Source organism: Patella vulgata, chromosome 4 (genome assembly GCF_932274485.2).
Source record: "Patella vulgata chromosome 4, xgPatVulg1.2, whole genome shotgun sequence".
In the NCBI taxonomy this organism is placed as follows: Eukaryota; Metazoa; Mollusca; class Gastropoda; family Patellidae; genus Patella; species Patella vulgata.
In genome coordinates this window covers 15540508-15567326 of record NC_065882.2, presented here as the reverse complement: position 1 = coordinate 15567326, position 26819 = coordinate 15540508, and the positions used below count along the sequence as shown (strand labels likewise).

Below are 26819 nucleotides of genomic sequence, written 5' to 3'. Positions count from 1 at the left end.
ATGACGCCGTTTCTGATATAACAAAGGGAGCTTTTTCTGGTACGACAAATGAAGCCATTTCTGATACAACAAATGGAACTGTTTCTGGTATAACACATAAAGCTGTTTCTGGTACAACAGATGGAGCTGGTTCTGATACGACAAATGAAGCTGTTTCTGCTACCACAAATGACGCCGTTTCTGATACAACAAATGAAGCTTTTTCTGAAACAACAAATGGAACTGTTTCTGGTACAACACATGAGGCTGGTACGAGAGTGACAGTTAGTTCTAATACAATGACGTACCCGGTCCCAGAGTCATTTAGTTCTGCTTCCACAACTGGAGCGGTTTCTGGTACAACAGATGACGTTGATTCTGGTACGACAGTGTCCAATGGTTCTGCTTTGACAAATGAAGCGACTGATGGCACGACAGTTAGTTCTGTTGCAACATATGACGCTGTTTCAGCGTCAGATAGATCCGCTACGACAAATGAAGCCGTTTCTGGTACGACTGTGCCAGTTAGTTCTGCCACATCAAATGCAGCTGTTTCTGGGTCAGCTAATTCTGCTACAACCAATGCGGCCGATTCTGACACGACAGTGTCATTTGGTTCTGCTACAGAAAATGGAGGTAGTTCTGCTACAACCAACACGGCCGTTTCAGGTACGACACTGTCAGTTAGCCATACTACAGTAAATGCGATTGGCACTGCAACGACAATGACATTTACTTCTGCTACAACAAATGGAGCTGATTCTGCTACAACTAATTCAACCGCTTCTGGTACGACAGTTTCGGTCAGTTCTTCTGCAACAATTAATGCAACTGTAGATAGTTCTGCTACAACCAACTTGGCCGATTCTGGTACGAGAGTGTCAGTTAGTCCTGCTGCAACAAACGCGGTTGACTCGGCAACGACAATGACAGTTACTTCTAGTACAACAAATGGAGCCGATTCTACTACAACTAATTCAACCGCTTCTGGTACGACAGTTTCCGTAAGTTCTTCTGCAACAATTAATGCAACTGTAGATAGTTCTGCTACAACCAACTTGGCCGATTCTGGTACGACAGTGTCAGTTAGTCCTGCCGCAACAAATGCGATTGACACTGCAACGACAATGACATTTACTTCTGCTACAACAAATGGAGCTGATTCTGCTACAACTAATTCAACCGCTTCTGGTACGACAGTTTCCGTCAGTTCTTCTGCAACAATCAATGCAACTGTTTCTGGTAGGGCTACAACAATCTCTTCTGGTACAACAAATTCAAATGATTCGGGAACAACAATCGCTTCTGATACAACAAATTCAAATGTTTCTGGTACAACAAATTCAAATGGCTCTGGTACAACAATCCCTTCTAATACAAGACATTAAAATGTTTCTGGTACGACAGTTTCAACTACCTCCGGCACAACGGTTAGATCAGGTTTGTGTATTTTACGTGCTTTCGACATACTCAATGGCTTTACAGTTCTCTTGAGGAAATCGTATTCGTTAGTTTTAATATGAATTATTTTTGTAACTAATACCCGAATTTATTATCTTATCAGGTTGTAATCAGAATACGGAGGGAGTAAATGGAACTATAACATCTCCCAACTATCTGTTGAATTACGACGACAACCTCGTCTGCGTTTATACCATTACAGTTCCTGTCGGAAAATGGATTCTGCTAACATTTACTGATCTACAAGAATTACTTTGGTCTACATGTGTATCACCATAAAGTTTCTTTTTATGAATGTTATATTTACCATTTGATGAGTCCACAATCAAACTATATCTGTTCTTTTACATAGGCTCCTGGATAATTATCACCTATCTAACAACTTTGGTTAGATAACACTGATTCAGCGTAAGACAGTGTCATTTATGGAAAAGCAAGTAGGAAACAATTGAAATGGAACAGTCTGTTTGTCTGTCCATACGTCCACGTTTTTTGAGGACAATAACCCCTTTCAACGTGAGGCAGAATGGTCAAACCTGGTGAATGTTTTTTATTGGGCGAATGCCTTGATTAAGTTTGACGATTAAGCATTTACAGCTTAGGATAAGCAAAACATGTTATGACATTAGTCGATGCGTTGGGCCACTATCAATTTTATTCTAATTTAAGTGAGACTGGTGAACCGTGGTGTACATGTATAGTATCAGGACACTGACACCTTGATTAAGTTCGATGATGAGCACTTTCTGGTTAGGCTAAGTATGGACACAAATAAGATTGATTGAGACTTTGGAACACAGTGACGCCCCTTCGAATTAAAAAAGAACTTTGAAACGTAGTGTAGGTATTTGTTAGGTGAATGTCGGGACTGGATGATGAATGTTTTTCACTAAGGCTAAGTCGAGATACACAATTGAAATGGAACACATTAAGACTGATTCTAAATAATGTGGCTCGGAGATTTTCTGTTTATGCTCAGTAGGGATAAAAGATGTGATTGCCCAAGGAAAATGTCTAAACTGAGGTCGATTATTAACATTTTTCGCTAATCGAAGCAGCGATCAGCAATTTGATTGGTCGATATTTTGCGACACGATAACTTTGATTCTAATTATGGGAGAGTTAAAATTCCCAAGCTCTGCTCGATTGTAACCCTAGTCCTTCAGTGACTTGAATGTGTAATAATTTTTTCACTTGTTTGTTTTGGGATTGAGGCTGAATACTTCAGACTAAGTGTGGCTAAATCTATTTGTTAAGGCCAGCTCAATTTTTGTCAAGTTCGTTGAGATGTATTATAAGGTTAGGGCACGTGATTGTTGGCGATATTGTAGGTCAGGGTGAACATCAATCTGCTTGTGGTTATGATTCACTATCATTTAACAACGGCTCAACTAGGCTTTCGTTCTGTGGGAATACACTACCTGAACCTATTTTGATCACCTTGAATCAGTTGATAGTCAAATTTAAAACCGACTACAGAGATACTCGAAGGGGATTTTCTATTTCTTTCTCAAGTCAGGACCCGGGTATGCAACCTATGTTTCTCGTTTATTTCAACAGCACTCATAGATTTACTGCGTATTTTAGGGTGAAGTAGATGATAAAATTGAATATTATATTCTGTGCCTGATATGTAGTCAGACAGCTTAGGAGCAGATCTGAGATGAGTGTGAACGTCACAGTTAAAAACTCTAAATTTACCACAAATGTTATCCACTACCTTATACGTTCAATTTTGATAGGCACATATTGGATCATTTTCTGTGTTCATGGTCCCTTAAAATATTTAGATAGAAGTACACCAATATTTTTTTTATTTGAACCTGTTCTATTTTGGGTGAATAAAAACAATCTGGTCATGCACCTAGAGGGATATTTGTACCGGAAGCGGCGCTACGACCTACTCTTGCTTCGAATTAAAACTGGCAAGGGATCTTTTACATATAAGCCAATGTATTCACGGGAACTAGGTATTTTTTTTATCCCACCCGAACGACGTTAAACCCAATTTCATTTCGATTAGACACAGTATTTGCCAGGTCCTCCGTTTTCCACAACTGACAAGGGGATACCACGCTGGAAAATCCCAATGTACTTTCTCACCCAACATGGGACCTCAATGTTAGCAAGTCAACGTCTTACTTACCGAGCCACCGCGACTCACCTTTTTTTTACGGGGAACTTTCTCGATCAACGCCGGGGTCGAACCCCTACCTTCCGAGTGAGTGAACCACCGTCTTAATCACTGAGTAAAAGAGGTTCTCGAGAATTTATAGTAAATTTAGAATACTAATTGCCCATTGTACTGTATATTGTTTTTAAATTGCAGTTCTGGGATCAGAATCAACAACTACTAAAGCTACGACTTTAAATGCAGTTCGGGAGTCAGAATCAACAACTACTGAAGCCACAACTTTCAATGCAATAAGCACCACAGAGCAGCTTGATAATTCGGAAGCTCCTGTTCTCCTATCCTTTACGCTGTCAGTTATTGGATTCATGTATTCTAGGTTTATATTGAATTGTGGTTTGTTTTGATTAAGGATCCATTAAAGTTGTTAATTAGATCTTTTTACTGCGCCTACTTTTCCGTTAAAAAGTTCTCAGATTGCTGTAGGCCTATCAGTAACCTAACTAAAAGGGGCATTTACATCATTTACCATAAGATTTGCTTAACCAGCTGGGGTGGCGGGGGCGAAGGAGTAGGGTCGCCTGTCCAACCTCTTGTGTCTTCTCCGGGTCCTCCCACTGCTATATTAAGGACACCTACGCGCTAGCGAATTATTGAAATAAAATTGAACCATACGTTAGTCCCGAAATGACCTAATTTGTGTCGAGTGGATGTTACCCCCCCTCCCTCCCTGTCATATGTTATTAAATATAATTAGTTACCTTTAATGTTGCATATATTCAGTAATGACTGTTCTATCACACAGGTGGTCTAAATCAATAATCCTATGATTATAACATATTCATCGGTTGGTTCAGAACAGTAGGAATTTAAACCTGGTTCGTTTTGATTATAGGATCATAATATGGTGATTAGTATGATTATATAGGGTTAGTTTGACAATTGCTTCGAAGGCCAAAAAAGTTGTTATAATATTTGACTGTGAGAGGATATCTGACAATTTATACAAAGAATTGATTGTCAGTAGATAAAAGAAAACGAAAAAAATTAGAAAAAGTCCTGGCATTACCAATTTTTTTTTATTGTCCCCCGCCTTTCGAAGAAAGCACGGGACTATTAAAATGGGTTCGTCCGCCCGTCACACTTTTTTTGGGACACAATAACTCTCCTTCAAATTGAGCTAGAACGTTCAAACTTGGTGTAGGTGTTTATCAGGCCAATGCCTTGATGGAGTTCGAAGATGAGCATTTTCTGCTTAGGGTAAGCAGAGATGAGCAATTTGATTGGTTGATGCTTTGGGACACAATCATTTTAGTTCTAATTAAGTGAGAATGATGGAATTTGGTGTAGAATTTTATTACATTAATACCCTGACTAAGTTTGATAATGAGCATTTTCTGCTCAGGGTAAGCAGAGCGATAAGCAACTTGATTGGTCGAAACTTTGGAACACAATAACTCTCATTCTAATTGAGGTAGAATGTTCAAACTTGGTGTAGGTGTTCATTAGGTCAATGCCTTGATGGAGATCGATGATAAACATTGTATGCTTACGGTAAGCAGAGATAAGCAGGGACAAGATAACTTTGATTCTATCTGATAGAGCGTGATGAAACTTAGTGTATAGTTTGATTGATCGATACTTTTAAAAAAATAAATGTGCGATTAATTTTAATATGTGTCATCTATTTATTTTAGGTTTTCGGTGGGGGACATCAGCCTCACTGTTGGCTTGTTAGGTATATTATGAATAAAAACTAGGGTATGTACGGGATATTTCTACGCCTATGCATTAAACCACATTTCATTCATACATTCATTCCTTATACTATGTCTATTAAGATTGATTTTCTGTAGTCTTAAAATTTTGGGTCAAGACCAGCGTGTACATGGAAGGGAGTCAGGATGGATGTATATGGTAGGAACATAGCTATGAAACGAATGCACGAGTAGACTTCGTGTGTCTTACTAAACCCTGACAAGGGGAAGGTATCAATTACCACGCTCTTCGTCGTGGGAGGAACTCCTGTTAGTGAACTAGTACCATGCCGACTGAACCGCCTGTAAAATATTTGATAAGATAGTTCATATTTGTGGAAGTTAATTCATAGTCCATTTGGACTACAACTTGGTTACGACAAATTTGCATTTCTTCTCCAAAATCTAATATTATTACTGTCTATGTTTTTGTTTTGTAAAATAAATTTCTATTTGTTGCTATACTTTTCTTAAATACACATATAACTGCTGTTTTTTGTTTGATTTTTTTATTGTCTTTTTTGTGAAGACTATTTGCCGTCAGTTGTCATTATGCAAAGTAATGCATTTCAAGGTGAAACACAACTTAGACAATTGATAGGGATGCTCTTCTTAGCCTCTTCTTAAAATAAGTTCAAACTTCATTCTTGTCATTATGAAATGAAATGGATATGGGGTTTAATGTCCTACTGGTCTACACCGACTTGGCGAATGAGGACGGACATACGTCATAGTGTGTATTATGGGGAAGATTTTGCCCTGGCAGCGTCACTACGACCTACTCGTATTTGAATTCCAACTGTCAATGGCTCTTTTACCTGCACGGCAATGTCTGCACGGCAATTGATATCCAAATTAGCATTTTTATTTAGAGGGTTTATAATTTGACCAGAAAAAAATACTTATTAGATTCAAATTAAATAAAGATCCAGTTGTAAAGACGGAGGTCAATCATCCGTTGCGTAAAATTTGTAGTTTATTCACAAGACTTGGAAGTAAAGACTTAATAACCGACCATAATGCAGTGCGAATGCGGCCACATTTTAACCGTTGATAATATCATCACTGGGTGTAATAAATTGGAAAAGAAAAGACACCATGTAAGATCTCTAATGGAAAAGGCTTCAATTTAACCTCCAAAATGTAAGATTTATGATATAAAATAAAACCAAGTACGAACAATCCAAACCATAAGACAGAATTCGAAGTCCTAAAAAAAACGTGTATTCAAGCAAAATAGTGTAATCAGCAAATGGACTGCTCCTCGTGTACAAAATACACGACAGACAGTGGTAACAGGTGTCCGGAAGAGTAAGCTTACCCTGCCTGGCGCCACACCCGCCATAGCTGCATCCAGACTATTAGGCGAAATGTCGGTAAAATAGCGTGATTGGCCAATGAACTATCGGTATGCAAAATGCACGCGATGAACTGTGCTATTTCAAAATTCATAGAAAAATCGGGGATTAACTGCTAAGCTAGTTTCGCAAAATAGAGCACGTTATGACTAGTCATGAAAAAATAACCGTTTATGTAGATTAAGTTGGCGGCTAAGTCACTTGGATACTTTAATTAAAAAGAGAATACAATTAACATCAACGTTAACGTAGGGAACCCTTACTAGTTGGAATTCGATAAAAGAGTAAGCCGTATTTCTGCTGTACGGGCAAATTTCCCCGCATAGCAAACTCTATGACATATGCCCGTCCCCATTAACTCATCTCATTTTATAAAATATATTTCTTGGTAATTGGATATATTCTCTAAATGATGTTATTGAGTCAACATACGTCAACGGAATCTTTAATAATAGATTAACTGCTTTCCTTAAGAAGATAAGATATATTTACTGAGTTTAAAATATACTAAAATATTGATAAAGTGGATCGGTGGTCTATCATGACGTTTTGATGGGTGTAAGATCACAAGGTCTTGTATTGAGTCAAGTAGCGTGGGTTTTTTTCGTGGTTCCCCGGTTACCTTCCACTGTTAAAGACCCCCTACGCACAAACGAAAATATTGAAATAAAATTGTGTAAAATGGACAAATCGCATTTTCCTGTCGCTGTGTCTATGGTGACTGAAAACGGGCATTTGTGATCCTCGCCTTGTGAAATCCGATGTTAATTCGAACCAGCGGCTGCCAGGCAGGATACGCCCACATTTTTCAAGAGATGGATAGAGAACAAGCTAAACAAAAAGCGATTTTTCGTAACATCAAGGACCATAATTCAGGAAGGTACGATCAGATATGTGCGAATATCAACAGGAACCAAGATCTGTAGGTTATAAACATGCATGTCAAGTTTCATTAAAATCGGATCAAAAATGTGACCTCTAGAGAGTCCACAATCTTGATATACCATATTTTTACACTATTAGCGTAGAGGGGCGGCCATTTTGTCTGGCAGTTTTGGTCCGATTTCCATGAAATTCGAACTCAACCAGCAATACGGTGTAACGGTGACATATTAAATCAGATAATAATTGTGTCCTCGAGGGAACACAAGCTAAAACACGTTTTTTCGTACAATCGGGGGTAATAATTCAATAATAAAATAAAACCAAGTACGAACAATCCAAACCATTAGACAAAATTCGAAGTCCTAAAAAAACGGTATAGGCAAAATAGTGTAATAAGGCAAAATAGTGTAATTAGCATATGGAAGTAACGATCCGATATGCACGAATATCGACAGGAATCAAGATCTTTGGCCTATAAACATGCATTTCAAGTTTCAGCAAAATCGGGTGAAAATTGTGAACTCTAGAGAGTATCCCACATAACAATATGATGTTAATTTTACGTTACATTTACGTAAAAATGGTCAGTCAGTTTACCATCATTTTGCTCATCTTTTTAACGATAATTTTACGTCAGGAAATGACGTTAATCTAACGTAAACTTTACGTCATTTTCTGACGTAAATCTAACGTAAACTTTATGTCATTTTCTGACGTAAATCTAACGTAAAATTTGCGTAAAGTTTACGTCATTTTCGTTAGATTTACGTCAGAAAATGACGTAAACTTTACGTTAGATTTACGTCAGAAAATGATGTAAATATAACGTAAAAATGACGTAAACTTTACGCTAGATTAACGTCATTTCCTGACGTTAAATTGTCGTTAAAAGGATGAGCAAAATGATGGATATCTAACCGACCATTATAACGTAAATCTAACATTAAATTAACATCATTTACGGATGCAATTCTAATGTCAAATTTTGATGAGCAAAGTTACGAAAATATAACCAACCATTAAAACCTTCAAAATTATTCATTATTTGCGGCAGTAAATGGGAAGTACATTCAACCAATAATCAAATTTTCCTGACCCGTGGGTGAGGCTAAAAGTTGAGTGGTCCAACGTGTGCGCTTTAGATCATAAGGTCTGTCATTGAGTCAAGTGGTTTGTTTCCACACCCAACTTGAACATGGGTTTTCTCTGGGTCCTCCTACTACTAAAGATTCCTGGTGCGGATGAATTATTCAACTTGAATTGAATCACTTAGTCCCAAAGGACAGTTTATGTCTATTGGATGTTTTACCCCATTGCTCTCTATCTACCCATAACCAATCAGAATTCTAAATGTATTGCACAGAAAAGTTAAAAATCTAGCAGAATTATATGACAAAATATACTACAAGTATGTATACATATACTTTATTTAAAAGACAAAAATATAATGTTACAAAATACACATTTAAATATTAACAGTTTTTATCCACAGCCACACAGTGTGCAGAGCTATGGCGTACTCTTATATAAAATTCCAACTGCCAAGTGATCTTTCACACACACACACTTGAGTTTACACTGTACCTTGTTTTTTTTTGTCCCTTCCGTATGACTAGTCAGCCATCCATGTCAGGTCCTCTGTCCGGCATCACTGACAAGGGAAAATGTTCAAAAAAAAAGGTCTACATTAGCGCTATGAAAGTGTTGATATGCATATAAGAAAGAAAAAACTGGGATATTGACCAAATTGGGCCAAAACCTATAGCCTCTATCTTATTTGCTCAAGGTATTGATGGAATAGGAGTCAACTTTGGAATGAGTGAAATGAAATGGGGTTTAATGTCCTATTCCGACAGGGCTAATGACATGGAAATATGCTATACAGTGTCCTATTATGGAATTTTATCCAGACAGTGGCGCTAAAGCCTACTCTTATATCGATTTCAAACTGCCAAGGGATCTTTCACGTGCACACCAATGTGTGCACAGGACCTCGGTCATTCGTACCATCCAAACGACTAGACAGCTGCCCCTCCTTGTCAGGCCCTCTGTCCTGCACCTCTGACAAGGGGAGGAAACCAAGTCTGGAAATCACGAAGAACTTTCTCGGCCGACACTGGAATGGAATGTTGTGGAATGCTGAATATTGATAGGTTTCGTCCTCTCATGATTCCAGTGTGTAACACAAATTTGAAAAAGATCAATTAAGAATAAACACAGCATCTATTGCATTTGAAAAAGGGAGAATTAACCAAGGAAGGCAAAGTCCTGAAAAGCTGTATATTGATAATGCTTGTCCTCTCACAATCGGAATGATTCACATTTCACACCCAGTGTACGGACAAACAGGGCCAAAATTGATATGTGGGTGTATAAACAAAGATATATACTACACCAATATTACATGTGTTGCAGAATTGGTTTAACACATTTCAAATATAATTGTAACACGGATATTTGCAATGGTTGATCCATGACAAAAGATTTGAAATATTTTGAAGAGACGCAAAAGGTTACGCCATACAGTGTGCTATGAGGGAAATTTTGCCCGGGCAGCAGCGCTATGGCCTACTCTTGTATCGAATTCCAACTGCCAGGGGATCTTTTATGTGCACGCCAATGTGTACACTGGATCTTGTTTTTTTTGTCCCATCCAAACGACTAGACAGCTGTCCTCGTCAGGCCCTCCGTCCTGCATCACTGACAATGGGAAACCACACCGGAAAATCAGGATGAACTTTCTCGGCCAATGCAGGGATCGAACACCCGACCTCAACGCTAGCGAGTCACCGTCTTACCCACTTAGCCACATGATCCCCCCTTGGCCTATGTACATGTAGAGATGAATTTTGAGCTACCTTTATATATATATATTTCTATTTTTAAAACCTGCGACAAGTATATTTATATCAAGGATGTAACCCTCTATCAGTTAACCCGTCACGGATTGGTTGCATTGGTGAACCGGTTCAAAATATTCGTTTCATATCATACCTGACCTTCAAATCCAGGAATATAGCCACAACGGGGATCACGTTGGTTAAGTCGGTGTTCGATCCCTGCATTGGCCGAGAAAGTTACTCCAGATTTTCCGGCGTGGTTCTCCCTTGTCAGTGATGCAGGACAGAGGGCTAGACAAGACAGCTGTCTAGTCATTAAAATGGGACAAAAAAATGAGGTCCCATGTACACATTGGCGTGCACGTACAAGAGCCCTTGAAGTTAGAATTCGATATAAGAGAAGGCCGTAGTGCCACTATCCGGGCAAAATTTCCCACATAGCACACTGTATGGCGTATGCCCATCTTCATTAGCCCAGTTCAGAGCAAAATAGTAGGACGTTAAACTTTCATTTCACTAGCCACAGCTCTGTTTTCTTTCACCAAAGGGGGGGGGGGGTGGGGGGTGGATGGCTGAATGGTTAGGGTTTCATATTACAAATACACTCTTTTTTTTTACAATAGCTTATTGCATATTGTTGTTATCATTATCTACTTAGCCAGGATGGGCCCCTTGTATAGTAAAAATTATTACAAAGAGTTATTACAAACCCAGTGATGAAATATAAAAAAAATAATATTTAATACACCCACAATGAACTCTGGTGTTTAACGGTTTGCTTTGTCATTCGGAGGTTGGGCCGGATGGGTTTCGATCCCAAGCGGTGGTGTCAAAAGAGTAGGGTTGCCTAAACGGCTGAGGAATATTGTCCTATCCGAAATACTAGATGCTATTCGTTTAGCAGGTCCTCGATACTGCACCACTAACAAGAATATAAAAAAACGCTGAATAATCCCAGGATCGAAATTCTGACCTCCTAATCTTTTACCTGATTTCAGTGCATTTCTTGACGATTTTCAAATTCTGCTCAATGAACTCTCTAAATCAAACTGTAAAATCCTGATCGTGGGTGACTTCAATATTCACTTTGATAAGCAACATGATTCTAACACTACACGCTTTAAAGATATTCTGAGCATTAACTCTTTATCTCAACATGTCAAAACAGCAACACATGCGAAAGGGCACATCATCGATCTGGTGTTAACCTGTGACTCTGAAATCTCATTCCGTAATGTCACCGTCATTGATGACGTCATCTCCGATCATTTTCCAGTTTTTGTGGACTTAAACATTCAAAAGCCAGATCTTGTGACAAAAACTGTTACGTTTCGAAAACAGGCAGAATTCAATAAAGATCAGTACTGATTTCTCTAGCATTAGTTCTCTTCCGGATGTTAACAGTAAAGCATTAGCCTACTATTCTTCTCTCTATTGTGCTTATGATAAGGTGCTCCCTGAGCGGACTAAAACATTTATTCTCAGACCAAATACAGAATGGTTTAACGGCGAAGTTCTACAGGCGAAGAGGGATCGTAACAAGGCTGAAAGGATCTGGCGCAAATCTAACTTACACGTTCACAGGGATATCTACAGAGAACAGAATTTGAATTTTCAAGCTCTCGTAAAATCTGCTAAGAAATCCTACTACACGAACAAGATAGATGCAAGTTCCAATAAGGCTAAAGAGCTGTTTCGAGTGTCTAATGCCTTGCTCAGCCACAACTACGGACAAAGTATCCTGCCTGATTGTGAATCTTTATCTGAGTTGGCAAACACTTTTTCAGACTATTTTACCTGCAAGATTCAGACCATACGCGATAATCTACAACCAAGTCAACACGACAGTGCTCCTAATAGTATATTTCTACCTATTGCTGTTTCGCCCCCCACATTGAGTGATTTTGCCCTCCAAACTGAATCCGACGTTTCCAAACTCGTTCTGAAATGTGCTTCCAAAACCTGTAAATTGGACCCTATTCCTACACAGTTCCTGACGGATTGTCTTCCTGAATTATTACCAGTTGTTACAGAACTTGTTAATTCTGCAATAATAGAGGGTGTAGTGCCTGACATTTTTAAGTCTGCTGTGGTCACGCCATTGCTTAAGAAAGCAACACTTGATAAGAACATTTTGAAGAACTACCACCCAATCTCTAATTTAAGTTTTGTATCTAATTAAGCTACTTGAGAAAGTCATCTTTCATCAAATCGTTGATCACATTAGTGACTACAATCTATTAGAGACCTTCCAAAGTGCGTATCGCAAACACCACAGCACCGAGACGGCTCTTCTGAGAGTACACAATGATATCTGTCTTTCAATTGATGACCATCAGTCTGTGCTACTAATATTACTCGATCTGTCATCTGCGTTTGACACCGTGGATCACGATATTCTTCTAGAAAGACTTAGAACATGTTTTGGCATTTCCGGTAACGCACTGAAACTCTTACGATCATACCTAACCGGCCGAAATCAGACCGCCAGTGAAAGAGATTCCAGTTCTTCGACTAAGGATCTAGAATTCGGTGTTCCACAGGGTTCTGTGCTTGGACCGGTGTTGTTTAGTCTTTACACATCTCCACTAGGCTCGATCGTCCAGAAATATGGTCTCTCATTCCACCTCTACGCAGATGACAACCAAATCTATGTGCGTTTCAGACCCGTCGACCCCGATAGCTTCAAAGTTAGTAAGTGCAATGTTGAGCTCTGTATCGATGATATAAAACAATGGATGAAGACGAATTTTCTCAAGTTAAAAGACAGAATACATGATAATTGGCTCTAAAACGCAAAACAGTTTTAATGTACCAAACGACATTCGTGTTGGTGATGCCACAATCTTCTCCTCTGCTTCCGCTCGAAACATCGGAGCTATATTTGACAGCCACATGTCTATGGAATCACAAATTAAACACATATGTAAAATAGGACATTATCACCTCCGCAACATAAGTACAATTAGAAACTATCTGCCTGATGATACAATCAAGACCTTGGTTCAAGCCCTTGTCACTGCTAGACTCGACACTTTCAACTCTCTACTTAATGGTGTTCCTCAGAAACTTCTTAATCAACTTCAGTCGCTACAAAACTCTGCTGCTAGACTCATTACCCGTGCACCTCGCTACTGTCATATTACTGAAATACTAGTAAAACTCCATTGGTTACCGGTGCCCTATCGAAACGACTTTAAAATTTTACTTTTAACTTTTAAATGCATAAACAACATAGCACCAAAATACTTATCCGATCTCCTCCAATTTTATAAACCTATAAGACAGCTCCGTTCCAACTCAGACATGTTCATATTAATTGAACGTAATGCCAAACAAGTTTCCTACGGAGAAAGGGCCTTTTCATTTAAAGCACCTAAACTATGGAACAAGCTGCCCCATCAATTACGATGTTGTAATTCTTTAACTGTTTTTAAATCAAAACTCAAAATGCATCTTTTTAAAATTTCCTTTTATAACACTTCTTAACTTTCCTTTTAAATGCTTAATGATTTGATTTTTAACATTTAAACCTCTTTTAAGTGTTATACAATTTTTAATTTTATTTATTTATTTATTTTTAATCTATTTAAATATTTTATTGTAAAGCACATCTGGGCACTTATGTGTAAGATGGGCTATAAAAAGTACCATAATAATAGTGAATTCCTTACTAAAACAAACTGGTTTATTTTGGATTCTGTCACACTTTTCGACAAAAGAGAATCGAGAAAATTTCAAATTTGTTCTTCAATTCCATATTAAACAAACTTTAGAAATAAATCGCATTTTATGTACACCTTTATTTCTCTCAACATTTCGATTGCTATAATAAAGGATTTTGATCTGAAACGTTTTGGGGGACAACGGCACTAGTATAGGAGCCAGGATGTCCGATATTTCCCGGTGTTGTAGACGAAACTTCCCCGGGATATTCCAAGCGTGGTTTCTCCTTGTTAGGTATATGTATAAGTTGCATGTTAGTAAAAATAAAACACTTGACAGTTAGAATTCGGGACAGCGTAGGGTTAAAACATCGCTGCCCGGGTACATTTTCCCACATGGCGTATTCCCGGAATGATTATCCCGGATGTCATTCCAGTATCATTTTAATCTCGAGTTCTTTTTGATTTGTCTCTGCATTGGATTAAATGTACAAATTGAACTTACCTCCTAGCTCCTTTAAAACAGCCAAGTAAAAAACAAAAACATCATCATCTTTAGTTACAAGACATTCTTAAAACAGCAAAAAACTCTCCAACTGATACTGAACAAAAGAAGACAAAACGCACAACGTGATAAACACACCTATATCAAGTTTCAATCGACCAATTTCCTTGAGTATATGTATAGAGGATATCATGCAGGAAAATACTTCTGTAGATTAAAATGAAATTATGGCTACGTACTCTATCGGCTCATAAGCTATTACTAAAATTAAGACGGGGTCGTTACGGAAATGAAATGGGACTTAAGGTTTTTGCAGCGACCGGGGTAACAGAAGCCGACATACGCCAATAGTATGCTATGGGGGAAATTATGTCCGTACCACTAAAGAATTTATTTTACGGACAATGAAATCCCACCATGGTGGCCGATAAATTGTTTCTCATTTAAGAAAGCTCTATTGTAAACAATGGTCGCTATTTTTATACGCCCACATTTTCATGTGGACGTATATTGTCGTCGCCCCTGTCCGTCCGTACAGGTCACAATTTTTATCCGATTTTAACGAAACTTAAAATATAGATTTATCTACCTAAGATCTCGGTTCCTTTCGATATTGGCATGTATCGGACCGTAACTTCATGGATTATGGAACCTGACTGTACGAAAAATCGCGTTTTAAGCTTGTGGACCCTATAGAGGTCACAAATTTTATCTGATTTTGTTGAAATTTGAAATGTAAGTTTAAAACCCACCAGTCTTGGTTCCTTTCGATATTCCCGCATATCGGACCGTAACTTCTGAATTATGGCCTCTGATTGTACGAAAAATCACATTTTATAGCTCGTGGACCCTACGGAGGTCACAATTTTATTCCGATTTAGAAAACCGTTTGAATATATCACCGTTACACCGTATTGTTGGTTGAGTTCGAATTTCGTGAAATTCGGACCAAAATTGCGGGACAAAATGGCCGCCCCTCGTACGCTAATAGTGTAAAAACATGGTATATCAAGGTTACCCAGTTAACATTGATGGTTAGATTTACGTAAAATTTATGTCATTATGGTTAGATTTTGGTTAGCGTCCAATAATGGTAAAATTCTTTGGTTAAATTTACGTTACTTTTACGTCATAATGGTTATGGTTACTTTTACGTCAGAAAATGACGTAAATGTAACGTAAACTTTATGACGGATTACTAACCAATTTTTTTCCCTTTGAATACTTCTTGATTAAATAACATTACAAGTGTGTGCACATTCTAACAATGGATATATAGTCGGAATTCAGACATAATAATTATATATGTATTATTGGTTATAATTCTAACGTTAATCTAACGTAAATTTTACATCAGGTTTCTAACCGTTAGTTTTCTGACGTTAATCTAACGTTAGTTTTCTGACGTAAATCTAACGTTAGTTTTCTAACGTTATAATAATGTTAGTTTTATGTCATAATTTTAACAGTTAATTTAACGTTAGTTTTCTAACGTAAATCTAATGTTAATTTTATAACATAAATCTAACTTTAGTTTTCTAACATAAATCTAACGTTAGTTTTCTAACATAAACCGATATTAGTTGTAAAACGTTAAACAAATGTCAGTTTAATGTCATGATACTAACAATTAAGGGCCTGACAAGACAGCTGTCTAGTCTTTAAAATGGGACAAAAATGGGTAAGACCCTGACTCGCTAGCCTGGAGGTCGAGTGTTCGATCCCTGCATTGGCCGAGAAAGTTCATCCAGATTTCCGGCGTTTTTTCCCCTTGTCAGTGATGCAGGACGGAGAGCCTGACAAGGACAGCTGTCTAGTTGTTCAGATGGAATAAAAAACCGAGGTCCCGTGTACACATTGGCATGCATGTAAAAGATCCCTTGACAGTTGGAATTCGATATAAGAGTAGGCCGTAGTGCCACTGTCGGGGCAAAATTTCCCTCATAACACACTGTATGGTGTATGGCCATCTTCATTAGCCCAGTTCGGAGCAGAACAGTTGGACGTTAAACCCCATTTCATTTCATTACATTTTGTATCCATTTCTAAGTGCCCAAGAATAGAGATCTAGCTCCTTTAATAGTTGCGGTCTGTAGGTGACACACAAAGAGAAAACGAATGAATGAATGATCTACTCTCATTTCAAATTCCAAATGTCAAGGGTTCTTTTACGTGCACACCCACGTGATGGACTAGACACTGTTTTTTTGAGGTCCTCTGTCCTACACCACTACTAACAAAGGGAACTTTCTCGACCAACATGGGGATCACGTTGGCTAAGTGGGTAAGACGCTGACTCGCTAGCCTGGAGGTCGGGTGTTCGATCCCTGCATTGTCTGCGTGTTTTCCCCTTGTCAGTGATACAGGACGGAGGGCCTGACAAGAACAACTGTCTAGTCAGGGATGAAAAACTGAGGTCACGTGTACACACAGGAGTGCACATGAAAGATCCCTTGGTAGTTGGAACTTGATATAAGAGTAGGCCATAGCGCCGCTGCCTGGGCAAAATTTCCTTCATAGCATACTGTATGGCGTATGCTCGTCTTCATTAGCTCAGTTTAGGAGCAGAACAGTAGGACAATAAACCGATTTCATTTCATTTTTCTCTACCAACACGGAAACTGAACCCCTCATTTGCTAGCCAGTGTGTTACTAATTACTAGAGAGAGAGAGAGAGAAATGGGGTTTAACGTCTACTCGACACAAACTAGGTCATTTCGAGACTAACATATAGTTTAATTTTTATTTACATAATTCGCTTGCGCGTAGGGGTCTTTAGCAGTGGGAGAAAACCGGAGGTTGGACAGGTGACCCTACTCCTTGTCACGTACAACCGGGGATTCGAAACCACGCCAGTCAACTCAATGACAGACTTTATGATACAGCGCCCGCACGCTAACCATTCAGCCATCCACCCCCCACCCCCCCCCCCCCCCCGTTACTAATTACTAAGTTTGTGAAATGTAGGTTTTTCCTCATGTAGGTTTGTCCTGATGAAATCGGTTTATTGTCCTACTGTTCTGCTCCGACTGGGCTAATGAAGACAGGTACATACCATACAATGTGCTAGTATAACCCCAGTAGGCCATGGCACAACCAATTTAACTAGAACTAGTACACCACCGTCGGCTACAACAGGTTCAACAGACTACTTTATTTTATGTTACATGAATTATTTCTGACACAAAATAAATGTTCTGAAAGGGTGTGTGAGAGAGAGAGAGGCGGGGGGGGGGGGGATGCAGTTATACAGTTCATTGAACGCAAATAATTTATGATGTATTTTATTTCAACAATCGCCCATGCCGAAATATTTAGTAGATTGGGGCTGGGTGGATCTTAGGTACACTTGACTTCGACTTCTGGGTGATATGTTATATATCAATATGTCACCCAAAAGCGCACATGTTCTGGTAATTACAAGGATTCCCCATTTTATTTTCAAAGGTTGTTGTACGGACATCACAGGAATAAATGGAACCAGAACATCTCCAAACTATCCAGATAATTACCCATTAAACACAATCTGCACTTATAATATTACAGTTGCTAGTACTAGGTGGATTTTGTTAACATTTGAAGATTTACAGGTAGCATTGCTTTACTAGATTTTATATAAATATGATGTGTCAAAACTATCGTATGCACTAATGGGGCCATATTTAATCATCCAAACGAAACCCGTTGGCCATTATGATCCCGCCCAATCTTGCCATGATTGGCATTTTATCCGTAAAGCGGTGTTTCCGTTAGTCTCGGTCACCAGAACCTCCCAGTCTTCACTATTTGACGAAAGGTCCATTGCCAATGCGTAACCGAGAGTTTGGTTTTTAATGCGGTTGATTATCCAGTATCTCTGGCCAAGTCAAGTAAGAATTGCGCCCCTTCTCGCAATAAATCCCATAATTCTTGCATTAATATAAACAGACAGCATGAACCGTGACGACGAATTAGGATTAATTTTAGAAACATATATATGCCGCATGAAGAGAGAATTTCTTTCTTGGACACTCTGATACCCTTCTCCTGTTTTACTATGGGTTCGTCTTCACTTGACTGTTCTATTTAAGTCTCTGTAATAATTCGTGCAAGTGTCATGAAAGCTGTAGTCTATGAGCTGGATGTACAAAAAAGTTGGGCAGTCAGTGTTAATCATGGCGTGTAAAATTCCAGATGGCGTCAAATATGCCCACCATTGCATATACCTGACCATAGCACCTATGTTATTCATGTTACGGGATGGGACCGATTTCAACAGTCAAATAAGGGATAGACTGGTAGACTACCTCGCATGCTGAAGATCGCCCCGTAAATTTCTAAATGTCTATCATTATGGATAAGCCCACCTTAATCCGCAAGGTGATGTGATCACAACATACTGTATATTTCAGCGCTCGCTTCTCTGATTCTACGTCCATGTTTAAGTGTTTACCGACCTGCTCAAATCTTCAAATCTTGGGTCTTAATTTCGGTAATTGCCTCATTTTATAGTAATAGCAAATGCATTTCAGGTTGGAGACGAAGATAATTGTCGATATAATTACATAGATGTCGATAATGGCGCTAAACTGTTCTGTGGTTCCAGGACGGAGGGCCAGACAAGGACAGCTGTCCAGTCGTTCGGATTGGACGAAAAACCGAGGTCCCGTGTACACATTGGCGTGCACGTAAAAGATCCCTTGGCAGTTAGAATTCGATATAAGAGTAGGCCATAGCGCCGCTGCCCGGGCAAAATTTCCCTCATAGCACACCCTATGGCGTATGCCCGTCTTCATTAGCCCAGGTTAGGAGCAGAACAGTAGGACGTTAAACCCCATTTAATTTCATTTCATTTATATTCCAATGTTATTTTCATAAAGGTGTGATGCATCGGGTTATATACCAGTGTTATTTTCATAAAGTTCTGATGCAGCTCGTTATATTCCAATTTTGTTTTCATAAAGTTGTGATACAGCGGGTTATATTCCAATTTTATTTTCACAGATTGTGATGAGAGTATTGAAGCGGAAAATGGAACCATAACCTCCCTAGGTTTTCCTCTAAACCATTATCCATTAAAGACAACGTGTAGTTACACTATTACAGTTACTGTTGGAAAATGGATTCTTCTAACATTTACAGATTTTAATGTAAGATTCGCTTGATCAATATCCAGTATATTTGAGGTCATAAAATGTATCACGGGGTCTTTAAGAACACACCAATACATGTCAAGTTTCTTTTTTTTCCAGGTTACTCAATTTAAATTACTTTAAATGCCTATTCAATGTGCTGTCTAATATATTAATACATACGCCCACCTTTCATAACGGTGTGTAGTGGAGGAGCATTTGAATCACCGTGCATTTGGATGATGGGGGTAAAAAACAACCAAATCATACAAGCACACGTGACGCACAGACCCAAATATACCGAAAAAGAACAAACTATGGATAACCTCAACACACAAAAATAAAATACAATTAATACAGATATTACCAAATGATCTTAGATAACCATGTAGAATTTGTTGTAAAGGTGGCATAGCATGCATCAATTTCAACTCCCTAGACCTAAGATTGTCCTCTGTGATTTACTCAAGGCAGGGTTTAATTAGAACAACAGAGAGGGGACAACAGCCCCGGAACTCAATTTTACGGGGGCATCCACTAAGACAATAAAATGAAATTAATTTCATCTGTTTTTTCGTATTTCTCACACGGATTGGGACCTATACGTTAGTCTTGGGATATACAAACAATGAGTTGGCCCGGGGCATCACCCCGGGCAGCTGAACTTACTGGCCATCAGGAAATGAAATGGGGTTTAACGTCCTACTTTTCTGTACCGACATGACTGGGTGTGTGGAAATCTTAACTGTCAATTGCACCATGTACACGGGACATCGTTTATTTTTTGTCCCAACCGACAGACTATAGACACTTTCCTTGCCAGGACCCCCGTCCTGCGCCCAATTGATCATCATGGTCACTGGGCCATCGCGATTCCCGTTGCAACCAGGTCTGGGATATTTTAGTTTCGGTTACTACAATACAGCGTCAGTTATTTTCTTTAGTTTTGGGAGGGGGTGACTTATTAGATCATAAGGACTGTCATTGAGTAAAGTGCCGTGCTTTCGATTCCCCGCTAGTACGTGGCGAAGAGTAAGGTCGCCTGTCCAAGCACGTGAGTATTTTCCGGGTCCCCAAACTGCTAAGAACGCTATGGGCAAGCAAATTATTGATATAAATGTGAAACATGTTAGTCCCTACTGACACAGTTTGAGTCGAGTGGATGTCAAACCCCATTCTCTCGTTCATTCTTTGTCTGCACTTAGTTCAGTATCAAGTTTCAGAACAGTGTATGCTTACTATTTATCCTCCTAGAACACCCGATTACACACAACCAACACGTTTTTGTACTTTTTACTGCCAACATACAGAAAAAGACCCCCAAAGCTTAGCCCGTAAAGCTCATCAGATATACAAGATCCCTATTCATAAAAAATAACAAAATTATTAGTTATGAAAATGTTAAATATAATCCACCAAACACCATATTTCAGCTAAATTTTTTTTTTTTTTTAGTTTGAAAGTTGTGCAAAAACAATCAAAACCTATATTTCAGCTCGAAGACTATCCGAAATGTCGATATGACCACTTAATGATTATATACGATAGGTATTATAAGATCTGTGGTACAAAAATACCGAACCCAATATTAATACAGTCTAATCAAGTGGTAATAAAGTTTGCTTCAGATGATAGCATAACCGCACCGGGATTTTCTGTGGATTTCACCATTCAAGACGAAGGTAAGACACATCTTGTCCCCACAGCTTGCGTTTTGATGTTCTTGTGGGCTACGCTCTGTAAAAGTCAAGATTAATATACATTATTTTATGATATTGGGGAGATATGCGACTATCTTATGTTCCTCTAGGGCATACATTCCACAAACAGTCAAAGATTATTGCTTATATATAAAGTGGTCTTGTATTTTATTCTATAACTACATGCAAATGCAAGCAAATATCATTGAATACAGCCATTGAATAACCTATGGTTGTATTCAATGGCTAGGACACATACTACTTTTGTCCAGAATGACGTCAATTTCAAAATTACGTCAAACTGTAATGCCGTCGCCACTAGGCAACCAAAATTTTTGTCAAAAAGAAAGAAAAAAGGGCGGAACCTATGATGATTATTAACATTATTGCTGCTGACTTTCTTTGATAATCGGGCGGGGGGGGGGGGGGGTGGATGGCCGAATGGTTAGCTCGCGCGTGCTGTATCATAAGACCTGTCATTGAGTCAAGCGAATTATTGAAATAAAATTTAAAAAACATATGTTAGTCCCGAAATGACTTAGTTTGTGTCGAGTGGACGTTAAACCCCATTTCTCTCTTTCTCTTTGATAATCCAAGTAGTACAGTGTATTTTGAGATTTGCATGTAGTTATAGAATACAAACAAAACTCAATGACCATTGAATACAGCTCGTGTTCAGGGGTACACTCTCTTGAACCATTGAATAATTAACCCGAGTGGTATTCAATCGTCATTGAATTATATCCATGTCTTCGTCTTCAAACCAGTAATGGGCTAGGAAGCCGGCGAGTGTGGTAGACTCGTGGGCTTCTCAAGAAGTTGATCTTCTGACGTTGTTTGCGGGCCTTTTTTGTTAATTTGCGGGGCCTTTTTAATCTTGAATTTACATCTTGATTGATGAAATGGTAAGATCGCCACACTCTAATTTTGTGCATAAGGTAGAAACATGCAGGATATACTCTAGAAAGCACCATTTACAGTGAGGTTTTCACAAATGAAATGAAATGAAATAATGGTTTTATGGCACGTCAGCACCAACTGGACTATATTGCGCCAGTTATATGGTGAATGTTTCAAGACAGTGATATTTCAAAAATGTATAAACAAAATATCACAGATCAGTAAATATCAAATCCTTGTAAGATATATAGAGGTAGATTTCACAAATTAAAACACTTATATGGATATACTACTTCTGAATTTATTAACATGCTACGTTTCGATACACATACAGATATCGTTATCAAGCAAATAATGATATATAACAAAAATGTGGTGCAATATATAGTTAACAATTGGAAACCATGTAACAGATTAATCATTAATTAAGAATAAAAAAGATGAGAGAAGTAATAATATGGATAAACAATTCCAAAGGGATTAACAAGATGAAAGACTGTAATGTATTGATAACAATTAGAAATATTAGCAGATCAAACTAATAATTATAAGAGATTAACTATATGAGAGATAGGAATATATAGATAACAATTAATACACTAATTAGCAGGTGAAACCATAATTACAAGATGAGGGGGTTAACCACACAGGCAAGAAATCGAAAACTAGGGGAAGGAAACCATAATGTATTGATAACAATTAGAAATTAGCAGATAAAACTAATAAATATTGGGATAACAGATGGCAATATATAGATACATGCAACAAATAAACACTAATATAGCAGGTGAAACCATAATTACGAGATGAAAATGGTTAACCGTACAGGCAAGAAATTGAAAACTTCACATTAATAGGAATTAAATAAATCGACCCAAAGATTTGGGAGAAAATGTCCTGAGTCCCTATTTAATTTAGGCTTATGTTTTTGAATTTCTAGCGCTTCTCGTAGAATTCTATTTTTCCAAGTTGGTAAATTTTTAGCTAGTATTTTTGTATTCTCCCATTTGATATTATGCTTAGGATTTTGGTAGATGTGTTCTGCTATTGCTGATTTATTATATTCTTGTTTTGTAACTGCCGTGTGATGCTCTTTTGTTCTCACGGAAATCTGTCGGGAAGTTTCTCCAATGTACGCCAAATCATCTCTTGGTTTTAGTATCCTACCATCAGCTTTTAACATAGTCCTGAGTGTGGTTCCGCTGCTGAATACTACCTCTGCGCCGATTTGCTCCGTTACAATTCTTTTAATATGGTGGCTAGCTGGTCCTATAAATGGGATGGTGATGAATATCGGACGACTTTTTCTAATGGCATCGGGTGGTTTGCAAGTATGTGTCAGAGTTTTCTTCATGGTTGTTTTAACTGTGTTGACAGGGTAGTTGTTGTATTCTGTAAGGACGTGGTTAATGTGCTGTAGTTCAGCGTCGAGTAGATCATCATGACATACTAATTTTGCGCGTCTTGTTAAGGTACTTATGATTCCTGTTTTGACTTTGGTTGGATGGTTAGAACTATTATGTATATATTGGTCCGTGTGGGTTGGCTTGCGGTAAACAGTGGTTTTTAGGCTATCTGCGGAGTTAATTACTAATACATCTAGGAAAGGTAATTGGTTGTCTTTTTCTAATTCTACAGTAAATTTCATTCGAGGTTGGACGCTATTGAGGTGTTCGAGAAGGTGATGTGGATTCTGACCTGGTTCCAAAATGGCAAATACATCATCAACTTTTCTAATCCATGTTATAGGTGGGATAGGTGTAGACTTTAGGACAGATTCTTCAAAATGGGTCATATACACTTCTGTTATGAGAGGACTTACGGGGGATCCCATGGGTAATCCATGCACCTGTTCATAAAGACCGGATTGTCATGAAAAGTATGAAGAATTGATGCATTGCTCTATTAGTTAAATGATACTGTCGATTTTGAGGTTTGTGGTTAGTTGTTGGTAAATGGATTCAATTTTCTGCCTTAACACTTGTACTGCTTCATCCCGAGGTATATTTGTAAACAAATCAACAACATCATAACTAACTAACTGGCCATTCACATTATTTTGATGAAGTCTATGACAGACTTCTGCTGAATCTTTAATATAAGAATTAGCACTAGTTGCAATGGGTGATAATAGTTTAGAGATATACTGTGCCGTGTTGTAGTACACTGATCCACGAGAACATGTTAACAGTCTAATTTTGATTGGGTCTTTGTGAATTTTAACCTGTCCTCTAGCATAAGGTGGCGTCGGACGGGATATGTTTAGTTTCTCATAAAGTTGTTTATCTTTTTCATTATTGTCGCGGAGGGTTTTTAGTGTGGATTTAAGTTGTCATCAAGTTTTGCTGTAGGGTCCTTTTTTAGTTGTTTGTAGGTTGAACTGTCTGATAAGGTGTTGTTTACGAGTTCATTCAGGTGACAAGTATCTATTAGTACAGTGGCTTTACCTTTATCAGCTGCAACTATTGATATCTCTTTATTTTCCTTTAGTTCTTTGATTGCACTGGTTTTCTCTTTAGTTAGGTTAGTTTCTCTAGAATCTTCTTGATTTGGTGTCTAATATAATTTATTTTACCATTCGGGGCTAGTTGCTGAAGGCCTTTCTCTATATTGGTAATGAACGTTTCAATTGGTGGTTTGTTGTTGGATGGTATAAATTTAAGTCCTTTCGATTAGAGGTGTATCTGGTCATCTGTAAGCGTGTGGGAGGAGAGGTTGATAACTGTTTTCTTTAAGTATCGTACTTTTATCTTATGCTTTGTTATCCCAATAATTATTAGTTTTATCTGCTAATTTCTAATTGTTATCAATACATTATGGTTTCCTTCCCCTAGTTTTCGATTTCTTGCCTGTGTGGTTAACCCACCGTCTTGTAGTTATGGTTTCACCTGCTAATTAGTGTATTAATTGTTATCTATATATTCCTATCTCTCATATAGTTAATCTCTTATAATTATTAGTTTGATCTGCTAATATTTCTAATTGTTATCAATACATTACAGTCTTTCATCTTGTTAATCCCTTTGGAATTGTTAATCCATATTATTACTTCTCTCATCTTATTTATTCTTAATTAATGATTAATCTGTTACATGGTTTCCAATTGTTAACTATATATTGCACCACATTTTTGTTATATATCATTATTTGCTTGATAACGATATCTGTATGTGTATCGAAACGTAGCATGTTAATAAATTCAGAAGTAGTATATCCATATAAGTGTTTTTAATCAGTAAATATCTAATATATCACAAATTATTATACAAATTTCACAGAAAAAGAATTATAACTAAATTACAATAAATATGGTTAAAATGTTTTAAATATAATTCTTTACAATTAAAATTAATGATAAAAGTCTACATCTTTTAAAAAATCTAGCGGTTTTCCATATAAACCAGGTTGGGCAAACAGATTGTGCAAAAGTAGTGTGTTTTTATTATGGAAGGGTATCGCTGCCAATATTAAATGCTCTGCTATTTTCCATTAATTACGTGTAAAAGTACAATGTACAAAGTCTTAATACCGGTAATTATAAAGTCAAAATACCTCTAAGGCCAAAGTTAAATGTAAAACGTCAAATGCAATGTGTCAAATGTTTTATTGGAAAATGCTGTTTTGACGTATCTACATTTGACATTTCCCTTATCACATTTTACATTTGCATTCTGCCGCATCCCATTTGTCCTTCACGCTTTTTACATAGCATCTTAAGCAGAGCGCCACGTTTGATTAAAAATATAGGAATGAATGAATGAAATATGGTTTTATGGCACATCAGTTCCAACCGGGCTATATTGCGCCAAACATATTCGAAAGGAACCAAGATCTTGGGGTTATAAACATACATCTCAAGTTTCATCAAAATCAGATGAAAATTTTGTCCACAAGCTAAAAACGTGATTTTTCGTACAAGCAGGGACCATAATCCATGAAGTTTTGGTCCGATGTATGCCAATATCGAACGGAACCGAGATCTTTGGGGGATAGACCAATATTTTAAGTTTCGTCAAAATCAAATAAAAATTGTGACCTGTAGGGTATCCACAAGCAAATTGAGGACGGACGTCCGGACAGGGACGACGACAATATACGTACACATGAAACTGAGGGCTTATAAAAATAGACTACTTTCAATTTATTTTATTTAATGCTAGATCAGATTAACAATATATAACACCCACACGATTTCAGATTTCACTAAAGTCACGGTCATCGAGTGATATTTCTTATTGTATATTATGTTTGCTCGATTCTCATTTGTTGTATGGTGACTTATTGTATGCCAGGTTGATTGCCGCTTATGTCGTCATGTTGTTCCGGTTCGATGAATTTTGAGAACTGTTATTTAAGAAATATTTTTGGAGAAATGTTTTGCGAGATTTGTATTTGCAGATTTGTGTTTAGAAATTTGTTCGAGATTTGGTTATTAGGTTGTTTGTCTGTATGATGTGTAAATTATTTGTTTGATTTACTAAAATAAATTTTGTCTTTATATTAAAATAAATATAAATTAAACAAAAA

General features: G+C 37.8%; 1 protein-coding gene across 1 annotated transcript in view; it reads left to right on the top strand.

The window, feature by feature from the left end:
• Positions 1–488: 488 nt before the first annotated feature.
• LOC126817826 (uncharacterized) overlaps positions 489–26819 on the top strand; it is a gene marked incomplete at its 5' end in the record, with an annotated part of 50625 nt that continues 24294 nt past the window's right edge. Inside the window, 2 exons of the mRNA XM_050544988.1 lie at positions 489–677; positions 1032–1170. Coding sequence (XP_050400945.1) covers positions 489–677; positions 1032–1170 — 328 coding nt within the window. The remainder of the gene's footprint in view (positions 678–1031; positions 1171–26819) is intronic.